This window comes from Scyliorhinus torazame, chromosome 7 (assembly GCF_047496885.1).
Source record: "Scyliorhinus torazame isolate Kashiwa2021f chromosome 7, sScyTor2.1, whole genome shotgun sequence".
In the NCBI taxonomy this organism is placed as follows: Eukaryota; Metazoa; Chordata; class Chondrichthyes; order Carcharhiniformes; family Scyliorhinidae; genus Scyliorhinus; species Scyliorhinus torazame.
Genome location: NC_092713.1, coordinates 220,746,758 through 220,767,436, shown reverse-complemented (window position 1 = coordinate 220,767,436; position 20,679 = coordinate 220,746,758). Strand labels below are relative to the sequence as shown.

Sequence of the window (20,679 nt, the reverse complement as noted above, 5' to 3'; positions counted from 1 at the left end):
CTCTCGCGGGAGAGGGCGCTCCGCTCTCTCTCTCGCGGGAGAGGGCGCACCGCTCTCTCTCCCTCTCTTGCGGGAGAGGGCGCTCCGCTCTCTCTCTCTCTCGCGGGACAGGGCGCTCCGCTCTCTCTCTCTCGCGTGAGAGGCCGCTCCGCTCTCTCTCTCTCGCGTGAGAGGCCGCTCCGCTCTCTCTCTCTCGCGTGAGAGGCCGCTCCGCTCTCTATCTCGCGTGAGAGGGCGCTCCGCTCTCTCTCTCTCTCTATCTTGCGGGATACTGCGCTCAGCTCTCTCTCTCGCGGAAGAGGGCTCTCCGCTCTCTCTCGTGGGAGAGGGCGCTCCGCTCTCTCTCTCGCGGGAGAGGGCGCTCCGCTCTCTCTCTCGCGGGAGAGGCTCTCCGCTCTCTCTCTCGCGGGAGAGGGCTCTCCGCTCTCTCTCTCGCGGGAGAGGGCTCTCCGCTCTCTCTCTCGCGGGAGAGGGCTCTCCGCTCTCTCTCTCGCGGGAGAGGGCTCTCCGCTCTCTCTCTCGCGGGAGAGGGCTCTCCGCTCTCTCTCTCGCGGGAGAGGGCTCTCCCGCTCTCTCTCTCGCGGGAGAGGGCTCTCCGCTCTCTCTCTCGCGGGAGAGGGCTCTCCGCTCTCTCTCCTCGCGGGAGAGGGCTCTCCGCTCTCTCTCTCGCGGGAGAGGGCTCTCCGCTCTCTCTCTCGCGGGAGAGGGCTCTCCGCTCTCTCTCTCGCGGGAGAGGGCTCTCCGCTCTCTCTCTCGCGGGAGAGGGCTCTCCGCTCTCTCTCTCGCGGGAGAGGGCTCTCCGCTCTCTCTCTCGCGGGAGAGGGCTCTCCGCTCTCTCTCTCGCGGGAGAGGGCCTCTCCGCTCTCTCTCTCGCGGGAGAGGGCTCTCCGCTCTCTCTCTCGCGGGAGAGGGCTCTCCGCTCTCTCTCTCGCGGGAGAGGGCTCTCCGCTCTCTCTCTCGCGGGAGAGGGCTCTCCGCTCTCTCTCTCGCGGGAGAGGGCTCTCCGCTCTCTCTCTCGCGGGAGAGGGCTCTCCGCTCTCTCTCTCGCGGGAGAGGGGCTCTCCGCTCTCTCTCTCGCGGGAGGGCTCTCCGCTCTCTCTCTCGCGGGAGAGGGCTCTCCGCTCTCTCTCTCGCGGGAGAGGGCTCTCCGCTCTCTCTCTCGCGGGAGAGGGCTCTCCGCTCTCTCTCTCTCGCGGGAGAGGGCTCTCCGCTCTCTCTCTCTCGCGGGAGAGGGCTCTCCGCTCTCTCTCTCTCGCGGGAGAGGGCTCTCCGCTCTCTCTCTCGCGGGAGAGGGCTCTCCGCTCTCTCTCTCTCGCGGGAGAGGGCTCTCCGCTCTCTCTCTCTCGCGGGAGAGGGCTCTCCGCTCTCTCTCTCGCGGGAGGGGGCTCTCCGCTCTCTCTCTCGCGGGAGGGGGCCTCTCCGCTCTCTCTCTCGCGGGAGGGGGCTCTCCGCTCTCTCTCTCGCGGGAGAGGGCTCTCCGCTCTCTCTCTCTCGCGGGAGAGGGCTCTCCGCTCTCTCTCTCGCGGGAGAGGGCTCTCCGCTCTCTCTCTCTCGCGGGAGAGGGCTCTCCGCTCTCTCTCTCGCGGGAGAGGGCTCTCCGCTCTCTCTCTCGCGGGAGAGGGCTCTCCGCTCTCTCTCTCGCGGGAGAGGGCTCTCCGCTCTCTCTCCTCGCGGGAGAGGGCTCTCCGCTCTCTCTCTCGCGGGAGAGGGCTCTCCGCTCCTCTCTCTCGCGGGAGAGGGCTCTCCGCTCTCTCTCTCGCGGGAGAGGGCTCTCCGCTCTCTCTCTCGCGGGAGAGGGCTCTCCGCTCTCTCTCTCGCGGGAGAGGGCTCTCCGCTCTCTCTCTCGCGGGAGAGGGCTCTCCGCTCTCTCTCTCGCGGGAGAGGGCTCTCCGCTCTCTCTCTCGCGGAGAGGGCTCTCCGCTCTCTCTCTCGCGGGAGAGGGGCTCTCCGCTCTCTCTCTCGCGGGAGAGGGCTTCTCCGCTCTCTCTCTCTCGCGGGAGAGGGCTCTCCGCTCTCTCTCTCGCGGGAGAGGGCTCTCCGCTCTCTCTCTCGCGGGAGAGGGCTCTCCGCTCTCTCTCTCGCGGGAGAGGGCTCTCCGCTCTCTCTCTCGCGGGAGAGGGCTCTCCGCTCTCTCTCTCGCGGGAGAGGGCTCTCCGCTCTCTCTCTCGCGGGAGAGGGCTCTCCGCTCTCTCTCTCGCGGGAGAGGGCTCTCCGCTCTCTCTCTCGCGGGAGAGGGCTCTCCGCTCTCTCTCTCTCGCGGGAGAGGGCTCTCCGCTCTCTCTCTCGCGGGAGAGTGCTCTCCGCTCTCTCTCTCTCGCGGGAGAGGGCTCTCCGCTCTCTCTCTCGCGGGAGAGGGCTCTCCGCTCTCTCTCTCGCGGGAGAGGGCTCTCCGCTCTCTCTCGCGGGAGAGGGCTCTCCGCTCTCTCTCTCTCGCGGGAGAGGGCGCTCCGCTCTCTCTCTCTGGTCCCCCCCGACCCTGGTCTCCCCCGCCGACCCTGACCCGGGTCCCCCGACCCTGGTCCCCCCCCAACCCTGACGCGGGAGCCCTCCCGACCCTGACCCGGCTCCCCCTCCCCTGTCCCCCCGACCCTGACCCGGGTCCCCCCCCCCGACCCGGGTCCCCCCCCCGACCCGGGTCCCCACCCCCCGACCCGGGTCCCCCCCCCGACCCTGTTTCCCCCCCCCCCCCGACCCTGTTCCCCCAACCCTGACCCGGGCCCCCCGACCCTGACCCGGGCCCCCCGACCCTGGTCCCCCCCGACCCTGACCCGGGTTCCCTGATCCTGGTCCACCCCGAACCCCCCACGACCCCAGTTTCCCCCCCCCCCGACCCCGGGTACTACCCCCCCCGGACCCGGATCCCCCCCCGATCCTGACCCGGGTCCCCCGACCCTGGTCACCCCCGACCCTGACCCGGCTCCCCACCACCCGACCCTGGTCACCCGACCCGGGTCCCCCGACACTGGTCCCCCCCCGATCCTGACCCGGGCCCCCCCGACCCTGGTCCCCCCCGACCCTGCCCCGGGTCCCTCGACCCTGGTCCCCCCCGACCCTGACCCGGGCCCCCCCGACCCTGGTCCACTCCGACCCTGGTCCCGCCCGACCCCTCCCCCTCCCCTGACTCCGGGTCTCCGCCCCCCCGACCCCGGGTCCCCCCCCCAACCCTGACCCGGGTCCCCCCCGACCCTGGTCCCCCGACCCTAAACCCCCCCCCGACCCTGACTCTGGGTCTCCACCCCCCGACCCCGGGTCCCCCCCCCCAAAAACCCTGACCCCGGGTCCCCCCCCCGACCCTGACCCCGGGTCCCCGCCCCGACCCTGGTCCCCCGATCCTGGTCCCCCCCCGACCCTGCCTCCCCTTCCCGACCCTGACCCGGCTCCACCGCCCCCCCCCCCCGCCCCGACCCTGGTCCCCCCCGACCCAGACCCGGGTCCCCTGACCCTGGTCCCCCCCGACCCTGTCACCCTGACCCTGGTCCCCCCCGACCCTGGTCCCCAACCCTGACCCCCCCTCCCCCAACCCTGACTCCGGGTCTCCCCCCCCCCCAACCCTGACCCGGGACCCCCGACCCTGACCCCGTTCCCCCCCCCCCAACCCTGACCCTGACCCCCCCCGACCCTGGTCCCCCGACCCTGACCCCCCCCCGACCCTGGGTCTCCACCCCCCGACCCCGGGTCCCCCCCCCCCCAACCCTGGGTCCCCGCCCCGACCCCACCCAGACCCTGGTCCCCGATCCTGGTCCCCCCCCGACCCTGACCCGGGTCCCCCCCCCGACCCTGACCTGGCCTCCCCTTCCCGACCCTGACCGCTCCACCACCCACCCGCCCCCGACCCAGGTCCCCCGACCCTGACCCGGCTCTCCCCACACCCCCGACCCTGGTACCCCAAGGGCAGCACGGTAGCATTGTGGATAGCACAATTGCTTCACAGCTCCAGGGTCCCAGGTTCAATTCCGGCTTGGGTCACTGTCTGTGCGGAGTCTGCACATCCTCCCCGCGTGTGCGTGGGTTTCCTCCGGGTGCTCCGGTTTCCTCCCACAGTCCAAAGATGTGCAGGTTAGGTGGATTGGCCATGATAAATTGCCCTTAGTGTCCAAAATTGGCCCTTAGTGTTGGGTGGGATTACTGGGTTATGGGGATAGGGTGGAGGTGTTGACCTTGGTGGTGCTCTTTCCAAGAGCTAGTGCAGACTCGATGGGCCGAATGGCCTCCTTCTGCACTGTAAATTCTATGATAAACCCCCCGACCCTGACCCGGGTCCCCCGACCCTGGTTCCCCCCCCAACCCTGGTCCCCCCCGACCGTGACCCCGGGTCCCCCCCGACCCTGACCCAGCTCTCCCCCACCCCCCCCCCCCCCGACCCTGGTTCCCCACCCCCCCGACCCTGACCCGGGTTCCCCGACCCAGGTCCCCCGACCCTGACCCGGGTCCCCCCCGACCCTTGTCCCCCCGACCCTGACACGGTTCCCCCGACACTGGTCCCCCCCGACCCTGACTCAGGTCCCCCGACCCTCCCCCTCCCCTGACTCCGGGTCTCCCCGACCCCGGGTCCCCCCCCCCCCCCACCCTGACCCGGGTCCCCCCCCCGACCCTGGTCCCCCGACACTGACCCCCCACCCGACCCTGGTCCCCCGACCCTGACCCCCCACCCGACCCTGACTCCGGGTCCCCCCCCCAACCCTGACCCCGGGTCCCCCCGACCCTGACCCGGGGTCCCCCCCCCGACCCTGACCCGGGTCCCCCCCGACCCTGGTCCCCCGACCCCGGGTCCCCCCCCCGACCCTGACCCGGGTCCCGCGACCCTGGTCCCCCCCGACCCTGACCCGGGCCCCCCCCCCCCGACCCGGGGCCCCCCCCCCCCTGACCCTGACCAGGTTCTCCCCCCCCCCCCCCCGACCCTGGTCCCCCCCCCCTGACCCTGACCCGGGTCCCCCCCTGACCCTGACCCGGGTCCCCTCCCCCCCCCGACCTTGACCCAGGTTCCCCCCCTGGACCCGGACCCCCCCCGACCCCGGGTCCCCCCCCCCGACCTTGACCCGGGTCCCCCCCCCCCCGACCCTGACACGGGACCCCCCCCCGACCCTGTCCCGGGTTCCTCCCCCCCGACCCGGGTTCCCCCCCCCCGACCTTGACCCAGGTCCCCCCCCTGGACCCTGACCCCCCCCCCCCCGCGACCCCGGGTCCCCCACGACCCTGTTCCCCCCCCCGACCCCGACCCGGGTCCCCCCCCCCCCCCGACACGGGTGCCACGCCCCGACCTTGACCCGGGTTCCCCCCCCCCCCGACCCTGACCCGGGTCCCCCCCCCCCTGACCCGGGTCCCCCCCCCCCGACCATGACCCCGGGTCACCCCCCCAACCCTGACCCGGGTCCCCGCCGACCCTGGTCCCCCGACACCGGGTCCCCCCCCCCCCCCCCGACTGTGACCCGGGTTCCGCGACCCTGGCCCCCCCCAACCCTGACCCGGGCCACCCCCCGACCCTGACCCCGGGCCCCCCCCCGACCCGGGTCTCCCCCCCCGGCCCGGATCCCCCCCCCCCCCCGGACCTTGGTTCCCCTCCCCCCCCGACCCTGGTCTCCCCCCCCCCCGGACCTTGGTTCCCCTCCCCCCCGACCCTGGTCTCCCCCCCCCCCCCCCCCGACCCGGGTCCCCCCCCGACCCCGATCCCACCCCCCCCCCGACCCCGGTCCCCCACCCCCGACCTTGACCCGGGTCCCTCCCCCCCCGACCTTGACCCGGGTCCCCCCCCCCCCCGACCCTGACCCGGGTCCCCCCCCTGACCCGGGTCCCCCCCCCCCCTGACCCGGGTCCCCCCCCCCCCCCTGACCCGGGTCCCCCCCCCCCCTGACCCGGGTCCCCCCCCCCCCTGACCCGGGTTCCCCCCCCCCCCCTGACCCGGGTCCCCCCCCCCCCCGACCATGACCCCGGGTCACCCCCCCGACCCTGACCCGGGTCCCCCCCCCGACCCTGACGTGGGTCCCCCCCGACCCTGGTCCCCCGACCCGGGTCTCCCCCCCCCCCCCCCCCCCGACTGTGACCCGGGTCCCGCGACCCTGGTCCCCCCCGACTGTGACCCGGGTCCCGCGACCCTGGTCCCCCCCCAACCCTGACCCGGGCCCCCCCCCGACCCTGACCCCGGGCCCCCCCCGACCCGGGTCTCCCCCCCTCCTGACCCTGATCCCCCCCCCCTGGACCTTGGTTCCCCTCCCCCCCCCCGACCCGGGCCCCCCCCCGACCCTGACTCCGGGTCCCCCCCCGACCCTGACCCGGGTCCCCCCCCCCCCGACCCTGACCCGGGTCCCGCGACCCTGGTCCCCCCGACCCTGACCCGGGCCCCCCCCCCCCCCGACCCGGGCCCCCCCCCCCCCCGACCCGGGCCCCCCCCCCCCCCGACCCGGGCCCCCCCCCCCCCGACCCCGGCCCCCCCCCCCCCCCGACCCCGGCCCCCCCCCCGACCCTGACCCGGGCCCCCCCCGGACCCTGACCCGGGCCCCCCGACCCTGACCCGGGCCCCCCCCCGACCCTGACCCGGGCCCCCCCCCCCGACCCGGGCCCCCCCCCTCCGACCCTGACCAGGGTCTCCCCCCCCCGACCCTGACCAGGTTCTCCCCCCCCCCGACCCTGACCCGGGTCCCCCCCCCTGACCCTGACCCGGGTCCCCCCCCCCTGACCATGACCTGGGTCGTCGTCCCCCCTGACCATGACCTGGGTCGCCCCCCCCCCCCTGACCATGACCTGGGTCTCCCCCCCCCCTGACCATGACCTGGGTCCCCCCCCCCGACCTTGACCCATGTTCCCCCCCCGACCCCGGACCCCGGGTCCCCCCCCCCCGACCTTGACCCGGGTCCCCCCCCCGACCTTGACCCGGATCCCCCCCCCCGACCCCGACCCGGATCCCCCCCCCCGACCCCGACCCGGATCCCCCCCCCCGACCCCGACCCGGATCCCCCCCCGACCCCGACCCGGGTCCCCCCCCCCCCTGACCAGGGTGGTCGTGGTCGTCGCCCCGCCCCCGCCCCCGCCCCCGCCCCGGGTCCCCCGCACCCCCGACCGACCCTGACCCGGGCCCTCTCTCTCACCTTAGTGTCGACATCGGCCAGACAGTCTCTGCGGAACTCATCGAACAGGCCGCGGCTCTTAAGATGATCTACGATCATGGCGATTAAGTTGGGATCATCAGGCGGCAGGCTCTTGGCCATGATGAGAAACCTGGGGCTTTTGTGAATCCCACTCGGATTGTCAACCGCTCGGTCAGAAGGAAGCAGCAGCGAGCGGCGCAGCGCTTTCTGGGAGATGTAGTTCCTTCCCTTCGCTCAGGGCTGGACTTGCACATGCGCGACTGCAACACCCAGGTGGCCATGCGAGCAACCGGACGACACCAGGTGCGCGTGCGCATTAGTCTTGGCTTTTGCCAAAGTAACGATGACCTCAGGTAAAACTGGAGTTGATTAATAGTTGCCAGATGCAGGTAAAAGTCACACATATTAAGCATCAAAGCTGACAAACAACGTCAAAAATGTTGATAACATGCCCTCCAAGAAAATGGTCACACTCTTAAAAAAAATACGACCAATAAACAGTCCTGAATAAAGGCCCATTTCCCATGTGACTACATAAGTTATTGTTGCATTAACGGAGTTCAAAAGTAATCAACCATGTTGCATAATCCTGTTTGTGATTCCTGGGAAAAGTTCCAATCTATCCATGGCACAGTGGTTAGTACTGCTGCCTCAGAGACCCGGGTTCAATTCCAGTTTTGGGTGACGAGTTCATACCTTCTCCCCGTGTCTGCATGTGTTTCCTCCGGATGCTCCGTTTTCCTCCTGCAGCCCAAAGATGTGCAAGTTAGGTGGATTGGCCATGCTAAATTGCCCCTTATTGTCCAAACGGTTCGGTGCAGTTACTGGGTTATGGGGATAGGGTGCAACTTGCAGCTTGGCAACACGCAGCAGAATGTACTGAACATGCCACATTCACAACGCTTTGCCACTAATGTCATTCTAAAGCCATTACACCGACAAGCAAAGCATTAGATGTAAACTGCAGTCCTGCCACACCCAGCTGTGAATGATGGGGACAATTAACCTGGCGGAGGAGGCTCTGCAAATATCCTTATCCTCAATGATGGAGGAGCCCAGTACATCAGTGCTGTAGTGGTGCAGATTATAATACAAAATAATCTCAGGAGACCCAGGGTCAAAACAATCGTTTATTAGCCAACATGTTGGGAGAGCACAACTTCAGAGGCAGGACTCTGAAGCAGACTATACCTAGCTAGCAGTGCCTGTGTCTTTGCCACATCAACATGTTAGCTGGGTGGTGTCTTTTCCTTGAGTGGCATTTACCTAATCTTTCTAATGTACTGTATAGTTTCCAAAACTCCCTAAGATCATTTAATAAACTATGATTGTTGTCTTCCCTAATATATCATTGTAATTAAACAGAGCAGACAATGGTTAGCACTGCTGCCTCAGCGCCAGAGACACGGGTTCAATTCCGACTTCGGGTGACTGTGACGTTTGCCCATTCTGTGTCGGTGGGTTTCACCGGGTGCTCCGGTTTCCTCCCACAGACCAAAGATGTGCAGGTGAGGTGGATTGGCAAGCTAAATTACCGCTAGGTCGGACTGCAGGGATAGGGAGGGGGATTGGGCCTTTGTAGGGTGGTACTCTTTCAGAGGTTCAGTGCAGACTCGATGGGCTGAATGGACTCCTTCTGCACTGTAGCGATTCTATGATTGACATGTACAAGGGTGTGAGGGGCCTGGATAGAGTGGATGGGAAAGATCTATTTTCCTCTTTAATGATGACAGTATTCATTAAGAACGATGTCCATATTTTCTGCCTCCAGGTTACCCTTTTGGTCTTTTGTGTAACAGGGTATCCTGAACACACCTCAATAATTCTGTTCCCTCCATTCCTTTCATATTAAAACCATTCCAGTTAATATTGGCATAGTTAAAATTCCCTGTTACTCTTTCCTTAGTTATCCTCTTACTCTTGCTGTATTTATTCAACATCTGGGGGTGGCATGGTCCCTTTAAGGGGCTGGTCCAATGGACCACGTGACAGACTTGAGGCCAATCATGTGGGAGCACATGAATCCCAGCCAATCGGGAGTTTGCGTGAGGCCCTGGGGTCAGGACTCTGGGCAGTGTGGGTCAGGAAGCTGAAGTGTTATTATAAGTTGTATGGTGTTCTGTGTCTGTTGCTTTACTGCCTTTGCCTTTCATCAAGAAACCTCTTTGTTAACTACTGGAAGTCTCCATGTATGTCTTGAGCAACCACAACATCTTTGGGTTCTCCTTCATTCTGCTTGCCAATAATATTTCATTTCCAATCTTTGCTTTCCTAATTACTTTTTGATTTCACCCCTGCACTTTCTATACTGCTCTTGTCTTTGTATTGACTTCTTGGTGTCTGACATCAGCTTTGCTTTTTTACCTTATCCTGTGAGTTCTTTGACATTTAGGGTGCCATAGATCTGACCATCCCAACGTTTTCCTTGTGGGATCACGTTTACTCAGAACGTCTTGAATCTCCCCTTTGAATGCCTCCCACCGCCCTGACATTGATTTACCTTCAAGTAGCTGTTTCCAGTCCACTTTTGCTAATGAATCTGCAGCTTAGTAAAATTGGCTGTACATCAATTTAGAACATTAACTCCTGCTCTACCTCTGTCCTTTCCCATAATTATATTAAAATGAACTTAATTATGATCATTACCACCAAAATGCTCTCCCGTTGTCACTCCTTCCACCTTTATTTCCTAAAACTAAGTTCAGAACCGCACCTTCTCTTGTTAGACTTGCTACATACTGGCCTAAAAGGTTCTCCTGAATGCACCTCAAGAATTCTGTTCCCCTCCATTCCTTTCACATTAATTGGCATAGTTAAAATTCCTTGCTATTACTGCCCTATTGTTTTTGCACATGTCAGAGATTTGTCAACATATTTGCTCTTCGATCATTCTTTGATTGTTTGGAGGTTTATAATATGTTCCCAGTCGCCTGACTGATACTTTTTTGTTCCTTAGGTCAATCCTTATGTCGTCACTTGATGATTTCTGTACTTTTTTTTCTTCATTCGGCCTTGGGATGTGGGCATCGCTGGGCTGCGACAGCATTTGTTGCCCATCTCTAATTGCCTTTGAACTGAATGGCTTGCGAGGTCATTTGAGTGGAGGGCATTTAGAGGCCGGGTAAGGACAGCAGATTTCCTTCCCTGAGGGACATTAGTGAACCAGATGGGTTTTTATGACATTGCCGATGGCAATGGTCATCATTAGACTTTTAATTCCAGATTTATTTTTTCGTGGTATTTTAAATTCTATCATCTGCCATGGTGGGATTCGAACCCGGGACCCCAGAGCATAACCTGAGTTTCTGGATTACTGATCCAGTAACAATACCACAAGGCCACCACATTCTTCTAACATATCCCTCCTCACAGCTGTAATTATTTTGACAAAAACTGCCACGCTTCCTCCATTTTTTATCCCTCTCTCTATCTCTGAAAATCCTGTTAGCAGGAATGTTGAGCTGTCATTCCTGTCCTGTAGTTATATGATGTTGCCATGTTTCTATCTGTGCCCTCAGCTCAGCTTCTTTATTCGCGATACTCCTTAATTTGAACTCTTGACCGCTGCCAAACTTCTCTTTTAATTTTTAACCTTTGCTTCTTCTGCCTTCCAGATTACTTCATTAATTTTCTGCTTTCCATTTCCATTTCTGATTTTGTCCCATCTGAATTCACCCACAGTTTTCCATCCCTCTGCCAAATTAGTTTAAACCCTGCTAAACAGCACTAGCAAACCTCTCTGGTGCTGTTGAGGTGCTAACTGCCTGGCTTATGCAGGTTACCTGCCACCCCCACTACCCCGCAACCAGTTCCAATGCCCCAGGAATCTAAAACCCTCCCTCCTTGCACCATTTCTCCAGCTACACATTCATGTGTTCCAACTTCATCTTTCTGTGTTCACTAGCTCAGGGAGTAATCTGGAGGTTCCACCTTTAAAATTCTGTTTTTTTAAATGTTTTTCCTAACTCCTTAAATGTTGCCCACAGGACCTCATCCCTGTTTCTACCTTTGTTGCTGGTATTGAAATGGATCATGTCCTCTGGCTGCTCACTCTCTCCTTCAGAATATTCTGCAGCCACTCAGTGACATCATGACCCTGGCACTGTAGCCATCTGGGATGGCCACTTCCAACTAAGCACACAGCAACTCGCAAAGACTGATGGGTAAAATGGACAAGCCAAGAGTCAGGTAGTTTCTAAGCCTGAAATGCATATTTTGTCAGCAAAGTCCAGACGGTATCGAAACCCCGTCCCATTAGCATGTTAATCAGGCTGATTAGCAGGTGATGGCCCATCTCCCCCAACAAAAAGGACTGGTACTCCAGCTACCGGGACAGTCCCAGACATTTCGGCGTCACTCCCTGACCAAGGGAAACACAAACAACGGGGTCAATGACCGCTTGAGACACGCCCAGTCATCCAGATCCCCGCCCACTTATTGGCTAAGGAATCGAACGGAGTGATCAGGGATCACCCAATTAGTAAGGCCCAAATCGCAGGACCGCCCAAAATAGCGTGAAAGCCCTCCAAGTAGAAAGGAAGAGTTTGTCATATGCTCGCTCTCTTTTGGCCTTGGTACCCCGGTCACGATCATCGCCAATCGCAGCAACACCAGAAGCAAGTTCGAGTTCAATGCCCACTACCAGGCGGATGAGCCCAACTGAGCAGCAGTTACCCCAGAATTGAACAGCGGCCACTGTTTCTTGACCTAAACCGGGTGCCCGAAGTTAAGTACAGGTTGTCTTAGTAATATGAGTAGTTACCTAGTAGTGTATGTTGCATGATTGATTGTATGTAAATAAAGTACCCTTGACCTTGAACGAACTAACTGGTGTTTGGCTCTTTGATTGATAGCCGGTTGAAACTTGTGGTGGTATCATTCGATACCTGGCGACTCTAAGCATTCGGACATAGACAATATAGAAAGAAGGTAAATTCACTGATTGTCCTAATTGGAACAGAGCCAGAGAAAGGACAGAGTAAAAGGAGAAAAGGCAACAGTTATTGGCGACATCTGACCGGACTCGACCCAGAAATGACCGTGTCACTCCAAGAGAACCCACAAAAGCATTTGAATTAGAATCCAAATTGGCAAAGTAAAAGAAACCACAAGCGAAACCAGTATCGATCAAACCTCCATAATTCGGAAGTATGTAATTTGCATGCGTACTAACAAAGGGATATAAGGTAAACTCAATAGATTTTGTTGCGTGAAACTTTCGGGAGTTGCGTAAACTGGAAAATAGCTTGAACCGTACCTGTGTTTGCACCACCGCTTTATTCCCCCTTGTTCCAAATTTCCGGGAGTCAGAAGTATTTGTAGGGATGGCCATGAAGGCAATGGAACCCCTTATGCATCCACAAGAGCCCGAGGTCGCAGCGTCCAATAGATCAGAACAGAGTCCCATTTGGGAGGAAGAGATTGGGAAATACTTAAAGGGGAAAGGGTGGCGCCTATGGTCGGAATTTTGCTCCAATGGAGAGACAGGTCCTGGCAGCATAGACAAGGACAGCCTGACCGAGATCCATAAAAAGAGCTTGATTAAGGTTCACAAGCCGATGGCAATCGTGTCCTGTCTGGCACAATTGCGAGGAGCAGAGGAGGTCCTGAGGACGCTCTGCAAGCAGCTTGAGGAGAAGGAGAGAAGAGATTTAAGTGAAAGCGAGAGATTAAATGTACAGCTCCGGGAGCAGTTCGCGGCAAAGGACAAGGAAATGGATGATGTCAAGAGGGCACATCAATCTTGTCTCGCCCACCTTAGCAACTTCCAAATCCAATACGATAAGGCCTATCAGGACACACAACGTGCTGTAATGGTGAGAGAAGAGACAGAATCAGGTACAGATCTTAAAGAAACAATGCGATGATTTGAAGGCAGCCCTCCGAGCACTCCAGAGTTCCACCACGGAACGGAGGCAGAATTCGGTGGATCATGCCAAATGCAGGCAGCAAATTGCAAAGTTGCGATCCCTGCTATCAGTTCAAAATGGGTTTAGAGACACCTTTGGCCCACAGCTAGACCAGGAGGACGGCCCCGATTGGCAGGAACTCAGTGAAACGGCCCAACGGTACGTAAGTGAGACCGGGAATCAAAATAGAGCCCCCCAGGCCCCGAAAAGAAAAGCACCCGCACCAGCGACTGCACAGGCAGCACCCAACCCAATGAACCCCATTGCCAAACAGCGCAGGGTTACCACGGAAGGCCAACACGATTTTGTATACATCACCCCATTATCAATCACCCAGTTACGAGATGCTCGCGAGAAGATAGATACTTTCCACCCCACATCAGACCCACACCACTATTTCGAGTTAGTGAAACAACAGACCCTCGTGTACGGTTTAGACGAGCCGGAGCAGGTTAAGCTCATAGTTATGTGCTTGGACCCCTCAGTTAGTTCAGCCCTTCCCGACCCACAAAATGTAGGAGGAGGTAGACTCCAAGAAATGAAAACGGCCATTTTAGACCCCATAGGATATAACAGAGGAGATCCGGTAGACGGACTCAACCGGTGCAGGCAGAAAAAGGGAGAGCACCCAACAGCGTTTGCTGGATGCCTTTGGATCCATTTTACTGCGGTATTCAGTGAGTTAGCCCGCACCCATTTATCAGTAGACAATACGGCCAAATGGACCCGTACGTTAGTGTCCCACGCCACAGAGGCAGGACAGAAGGCATGTGGCAATTATGACCCCTCAGACCCAGCGCACAATGAATTGTCGGTTCTGAAATGATTGTCCAGAGCTTGGGAACAGTCGGTACAGAAAAAGACAGAGCATGAGAGAGTAGACGCCACCATGAATCCAGTAAGGGCACACCAAGACCCCGCATGGGTAAATGAAGGCAGAGGTACAGCGCCACACCTCAAGACACAGGAATGCTACAATTGTGGACACGAGGGACATTATACCCGAGAATGCAATATCCTTCCAAAGCAGCAAAGGAATCAGCACCCAAACGCCCCCCCAGAAACAATACCCGACACATTCACAGCATTAGCGCCCAACCAGATAATTCGGCCATGAATGGCACCGATTGACGGTGTTCGGGCTCCCCAACCTGGGTCTGCGATACCCTTTGGGATAAGTCCGGAAGACCGGTCATTGCAGGCAAAGTCCGGGGACACCCCGTAGAGTTCCTTTGGGACACAGGAGGGTCCCGAACCACGTTAAACTCCTCCACCATGTACCAGAAAGAGATATGGCCCACTATGGACACCATTACCCTTAGTGGCTTTACAGATCACCTCCAGCAGGGACACATCACAGCCCCTGTGGACGTACAGCTCGGTAATATCAAGACAAAACACTTGGTTGTTTTAGTAGATTTGCCCCAGGCAGCAGAACACATCCTGGGCATTGATTTCATGAGTACACACAACCTTTCATTCGACCCAGTCAACCGATGCATATGGAAAATGGCTAGAACAGCACGAGCCCCCGCCACGCTCACAGTAGGAGATTATGCCCATAGAATCAGCTCAGTAGGAGAGTACAGGTTTGATCCACAAACCATTACCACAGACAAAGCGATTAGAGAAGTCTTGAAAAGACATAAAACAGAGTTTGCCCAGCACAAGCACGACTGCGGCAAAATCCCAGGAGTAGTAAACATTACAACATTCAAGCCCCAGAAACAGTACGGCTTCCCCCAGCAAGCCGAGGGAGAGATAGCCAAGGTAATTCAAAGCTTATTGAATCAAGCAGTGATTCAACCCGTCGCATCGACGAATAATGCCCTGATTTGGCCAGTAAGAAAACCCAATGGATCATGGCGACTGACCATCGACTACCGAGAATTGAACAAAGTAACTCCCCTAGAAACCCCCACCGTTGCCACGAGTCCGGAGACCATGTTGAGACAGGGACTCCAGTCGAAATTTTTTTCCGTATTAGATATCAGTAATGGCTTTTGGTCCATACCACTGGACAAAGCATGCCAGTATAAATTTGCGTTCACTTTCCAGGGACAGCAGTACACGTGGACGTGCCTTCCACAAGGCTTCCACAACTCCCCCTCCATTTTTCACAGACAATTGGCAAATGGATTATCTAAATTTTCCCACCCTGAATGCCTTGTTCAGTATGTGGACGACTTGCTCCTCCAGACTGACACCATCTCGCTTCTTTCTGAATTATTAGAACTCCTTACAACGATTGGATGCAAAATTAACCCCAAGAAAGCTCAAATCCTTCAGGAAAAGGTCACTTATTTAGGTACAGTCATCACGCATGGGAAGCGTGAAATAGAACTCAAACGGATTGATTCCATCGTAAATTTGCCCTTGCCCCAAAACGTTACAGCCCTCCGGTCACTTTTAGGACTTGTTGGTTATTGTCGGAACCATATCGATGGATTCGTCACAATAGCAGCCCCACTCTCCGAGTTACTAAAGAAACAGGCCCCATGGAAATGGCTTCCACAGCACATGGATGCCGTGGATGCATTGAAACGTGCCCTGAGCACAGCCCCCGCTTTGCAAGCCCCAGATCCACACTCCCCGTACGCGATAGAGGTAGCGACCACAGACCGAACCCTTTCGGCCGTACTCCTGCAGGAAAGGCACGATCATCTAGGACCCATAGCTTATGCCTCACGGGTCTTAAATCCAGTCGAGCAAGGATTTTCAGCCTGCGAGAGGCACATAATGGCAGTTTTCTGGGCAGTACAGTACTTCTCGTACATAACCGGACTCAACCCAGTAACCATTCTGACTGAGCACACCCCGACACAGCTTTTATTGGACGGCAGATTAAAAGACGGCACAGTGAGCCAAATTCGAGCAGCGCGATGGACCCTACTCCTACAGGGACGCGACATTACCGTGAAGTGGACCAAAACGCACACGTTTCTGGCCGATAATTTGCACTATGCAGGAACCCCACGAGTGCAAGATCATAGCCCCCAAGCACAGCACAGGCCCCTTTGTTCCCAAGTCGGTACCAAGAAAGACAGGTATCGGACCCCAGCCACCAGACAAAGCACTGAGAATTTACGTAGATGGCTCCTCCACAATCCTTGAGGGGAAAAAGGATAACAGGCTGTGGTATGTATGTAGAGAACGCGCAGGGATGCACTTTAGAAGAAATTGCTTTAAAGTTAGGTTCGCAGGCAGCCGAGTTAGCAGTCATTGCTTACATTGTCCAGCACCCCGATTCATTCCCGACCCCAGCAGACATATATTCGGACAGTTTGTACGTCTGCAACAGCCTAACAGAATTCCTACCCCTGTGGGAATGGAGAGGAATTATTTCCGCCGACGGAAAACCTCTCCCCTCAGCCCCACTGCTCAAACATATCCTTCAGACAGCTAAAGGCAGGAAATACGGCATCATCAAAGTAAGAAGTCACCATCGTTCCTCCCCACCCGGCAATGTGAACGCTGACCCCGAGCGAAGGCAGGCTCACGTCATGGCCACTTTTGGCAACCCCCCAAGAGTGCCCCAGTACACGCAGTTCAGGCCTCACAGACCAACATCCAAGACTTAGCCCAGGCACAAAAGGAAGACGAGAGATTGAAGGAAATTTTAAAAGGAAACCTCCCAACTCCCTATGAAAAATTTCGGAATTCTTTGACGGTCCATGAGGGAATTGTTTTAAAGGATGGAATTTATGTAGTCCCCACCCAGGACAGGAATGAGATCATTTGCAAGTTCCATGACGGACATGGACACCAAGGGATTGAATCCACCCTTGCCCACCTCAGACCTTTCTGCTGGTGGCCTGATTTAAAAACCGACGTGTCCCATTACGTCAAAAATTGTTTAATTTGTGCTCAAAACAACCCCGATAGGTATGCGTAAAAAGCCCAGCTACGACACACCCGCCCTGTAAATGGCCCGTGGACAAACCTTCAATTGGATTATATTGGTCCCCTCCCCCCTGCAGAAATGGATACAAGAATGTGTTAGTGGTGATAGACACATTTACGAAATGGGTCGAAGCGTTCCCATTGAGAACAAACACAGCCAAGGCCACCGCAAAGGTCTTAACAGAACAAATTTTTACGAGATGGGGACTCCCCCATAGTATTGAGTCGGACCAAGGTTCCCACTTTACGGGCAGGGTCATGAAAAATGTTATGACAATATTTGGAATTAAACAAAAGTTCCACATTGCCTATCACCCAGAGTCCAGCGGCATTGTGGAACGCATGAATCGTATGCTAAAAGCCACCCTTAGGAAAATGGTGCAGCAGCACAATACAACATGGGAGACAGTACTCCCATTCACACTGATGTTTATTAGGAACACAGTGTCGAGCTCTACAGGATATACCCCCCATACCCTCATGACCGGACGATCCATGAAGGGTACCGAATACTTATTCGGACTTGATTTGGCCAGCCCCGCAGTCACCGCTCTGACCCATGAGAAAGCGGTCCAGCACATGGTAGACAATGTTAAAGCAGCACAGCTCGCTGCAGCTGTTCAACTAGGCGCTAAACGAAAGCAGAGTAAGGCCTGCTTTGACAAAACAGTACACCCGACAGAGTATACAGTCGGACAGCAGGTAATGATCACCTTGTACAACCCTAGTTCGGTCCTCTCCTCTAAATTTGCAGGCCCCTATTCAATTTCAGACAAGGCAAGCCCCTCGGTTTATAAAATTACGTATCCAAACGGTAAATCAGGATGGTTCCATGTAAATCAGCTTAAGGTTAATGGAACGCAGTGCAGCCACTTGCACCACCTCTCATTGGCGATGGCAGACAATGAGGACCCGCCCACTGACAACCCAAGTTCCCCCTCCCCCAGCAGCAGCAGCACGTCCACAGACACGACCTTGACCACGCCCCAGAATCAAATTTCACCTTGACGCTTGATTTGGCTGCTAGCGACAGCGACAGCACCATTGACGCCCGTGAAAGACACAAACAGAGATCCCAAGAACCAGGCCCCAGCCACTACAGGCCCAGAGACCCCGACCACGATACACTCAGCCTCTTTGAAACGATTTGTTTGCCCACTCCGGAACCTGACCCACCACCCGACGATAGCGACAGCCCCCTTGCAACCTCCCTACGGACCATGAAGCACTGGCACCGTGATAATTCCTGTCCCTTGACGAGAAATGACGAAATGGACCCCACATCGGCACAAGCCGCGTTAGCACGCAAACTCCATCGAAGAGTTTGGCACCCGGGAGATGGTGATGGCTATGAGTCTGACTCCCACCATGGTAACCCCTTTGCAAATCTTTTTGAAATGGAATCTTGAGGTGTCCAGATGATGAGAGTCAGGGACCGATGGAAATATACGGTGTCCTGTATCCTGTTTGAGCCTGCCCGCTTTTTCTTCTTTAATTTGTTTTTTTAAATGTTGAATGTTTGTTTATTTGTGCGACTACTCGTGTCGATCTCACTTAATTTCTTGATACAGTTTCTTCTTTTGGTCTCACACCAACATTCTTGATACAGTTATAACTACTCTTCTGATGCCACATGGCAGTTAAAGAAACAAGTTTGTCGGCAACCCATATTTTTACAAATTTGTTCCTCTCTTGGAAGGTCACTCAGGCAGTGGAGTAACGGCACTGATCCCCGCCCTGCCTGGGGACCCCCTATTCATTTGGTCAGCCAACCTCGGGTAGTGGAGCAATGGCACTGATCACGGCCCTACCCGGGGATTCCTCCCATTCTTGCCCTGCCGCGGATCATACGCACCACCCCATTCGGAGAATTGCTTTCAAAACACTTTTGCTGTTCTTTTTCAGTCCTGTGGTTTAAAGAATGCATTCTGCCACAACTTTTGCCCTTTCCGGCAACCCTTCGGTTGCTATCCCCCACCAACTATTTACATGTCAGAATCACTTGATTGAAAAAACAAGTTTGCAGAGGATGGAGAAATTGTCCGCCCACTCAGCCCATAAACCACAGGCTGCGAGAGTGCTCACACTATGACTCAGAATTTTTTTCAGATGTCTTGATCAGCAAATGGTTGTTTAAAAAAAATGTTTTAAATGAGGGAGTCACATATGGTGACGATCCTAATGGAAAATTGACAATAAGGAGAAACAGACAGATATACGAGATATTAAACAACAAGATGATAACAGACACTATGCTTGTCCCCCTAGAAAGATACAAAGATACTCAACGGCGAAGGAAAACCGGAACAAGCTGAAGGCGACCCTGATGATCGGCATCATGATCGGCGCTGGTACAGTCCAGTTGCGTGCGTTATCTACCTCCACCTCCCTCACCACACAGGCCCCGAACACGACTACCCAACACAACACCCCCAGCCCGGACACTACACCCCACATAGACCCAGCCACTGTTACCCCCACATGGTGTGAGAACCTCATCAAGTGGTATTCCCTGTCCTACACAGTGGAAGCCTTACTAGTAATAACCATATTGTACAGTGTCATCCAATTAGATTGCGGAAATGGAGACGGAGAGCCTCCCGACCCCCAGTATATACATTCAGAGCCCCTTTCCTCGGACTCCAGCAGACACCACACTCTTTCTGAACCTTTTTTTCAATAAATTCCGCGGTTGTTGTTTTGTTAATAAAGTTTATTTTTCTGTGTATGTAAGTGTCAGTGATAGGAAGAAATGTGATGCTGCTATCGAATATTTTTTTTTGTATTGTAACATATGTTTTTTGATTGTAAATAGCAGCATGAGTGTAGTCTCGTTAGAGGCAGTTAGAGGTTCCCCTTTTACTGAATGTTAAGTGGCCCCCGAGAGATTCTTAGACATATGTTGTTTAGGGAAACTAGGTGAATGTTTTTGGACCCATAGGACAGAGTAGAGTAGAACCTGTTCTTGGTTAAGGGTACCCGGCATCCCAAGAGAACAAAGAAGACCCAGTATTGTGATCCTCCACGCTTCGTGTTGCGGATCAAGAGGACGGAGTGTAGCCATCTGGGATGGCCACTTCCAACTAAGCACAGAGCAACTCGCAAAGACTGATGGGTAAATTGGACAAGCCAAGAGTCAGGCTGGTTCTAAGCCTGAAATGCATATTTTGTCAGCAAAGTCCAGACATATCGAAACCCCGTCCCATTAGCATGTTAATCAGGCCGATTAGCAGGTGATGGCCCATCTCCCCCATCACAAAGGACTGGTACTCCAGCTACTGGGACAGCCCCAGACATTTCGGCACCAGTCCCTGTCCAAGGGAAACACAAACAACGGGGTCAATGACCGCTTGAGACATGCCCAGTCATCCAGATCCCCGCCTACTTATTGGCTAAGGAATCGAACGGAGTGATCAGGGATCACCCAATTAGTAAGGCCCAAATCGCAGGACCGCCCAAAATAGCGCGGAAGCCCCCAAGTATAAAGGAAGAGTTCGCCATATGCGCGCTCTCTTTTGGCCTTGGTACCCCGGTCACGGTCATCGCCAATCGCAGCAACACCAGAAGCAAGTTCGAGTTCAATGCCCACTACCAGGCGGATGAGCCCAGCCGAGCAGCAGTTACCCCTTCGAATCCAAGAGATCCAGAATTGAACAGCGGCCACTGTTTCCTGACCTAAACCGGGTGCCCGAAGTTAAGTACAGGTTGTCTTAGTATTAGGAGTAGTTACGTAGTAATGTTTATGTTGCATGATTGTTTGTATGTAAATAAAGTACCCTTGACCTTGA

General features: G+C 56.9%; 1 protein-coding gene across 2 annotated transcripts in view; it reads right to left on the bottom strand.

Moving 5' to 3' along the window:
- bod1 (biorientation of chromosomes in cell division 1) overlaps nucleotides 1-7,273 on the bottom strand; it is a 55,587-nt gene extending 48,314 nt beyond the window's left edge. Inside the window, exon 1 of one of the 2 annotated variants that reach the window (XM_072512081.1) lies at nucleotides 7,080-7,273. In XM_072512081.1, the coding sequence (XP_072368182.1) occupies nucleotides 7,080-7,199 (120 nt within the window). In that variant the 5' untranslated portion in view covers nucleotides 7,200-7,273. The remainder of the gene's footprint in view (nucleotides 1-7,079) is intronic. The other variant, XM_072512082.1, reaches the window with a different exon arrangement.
- Between the last annotated feature and the right edge of the window lie 13,406 nt (nucleotides 7,274-20,679).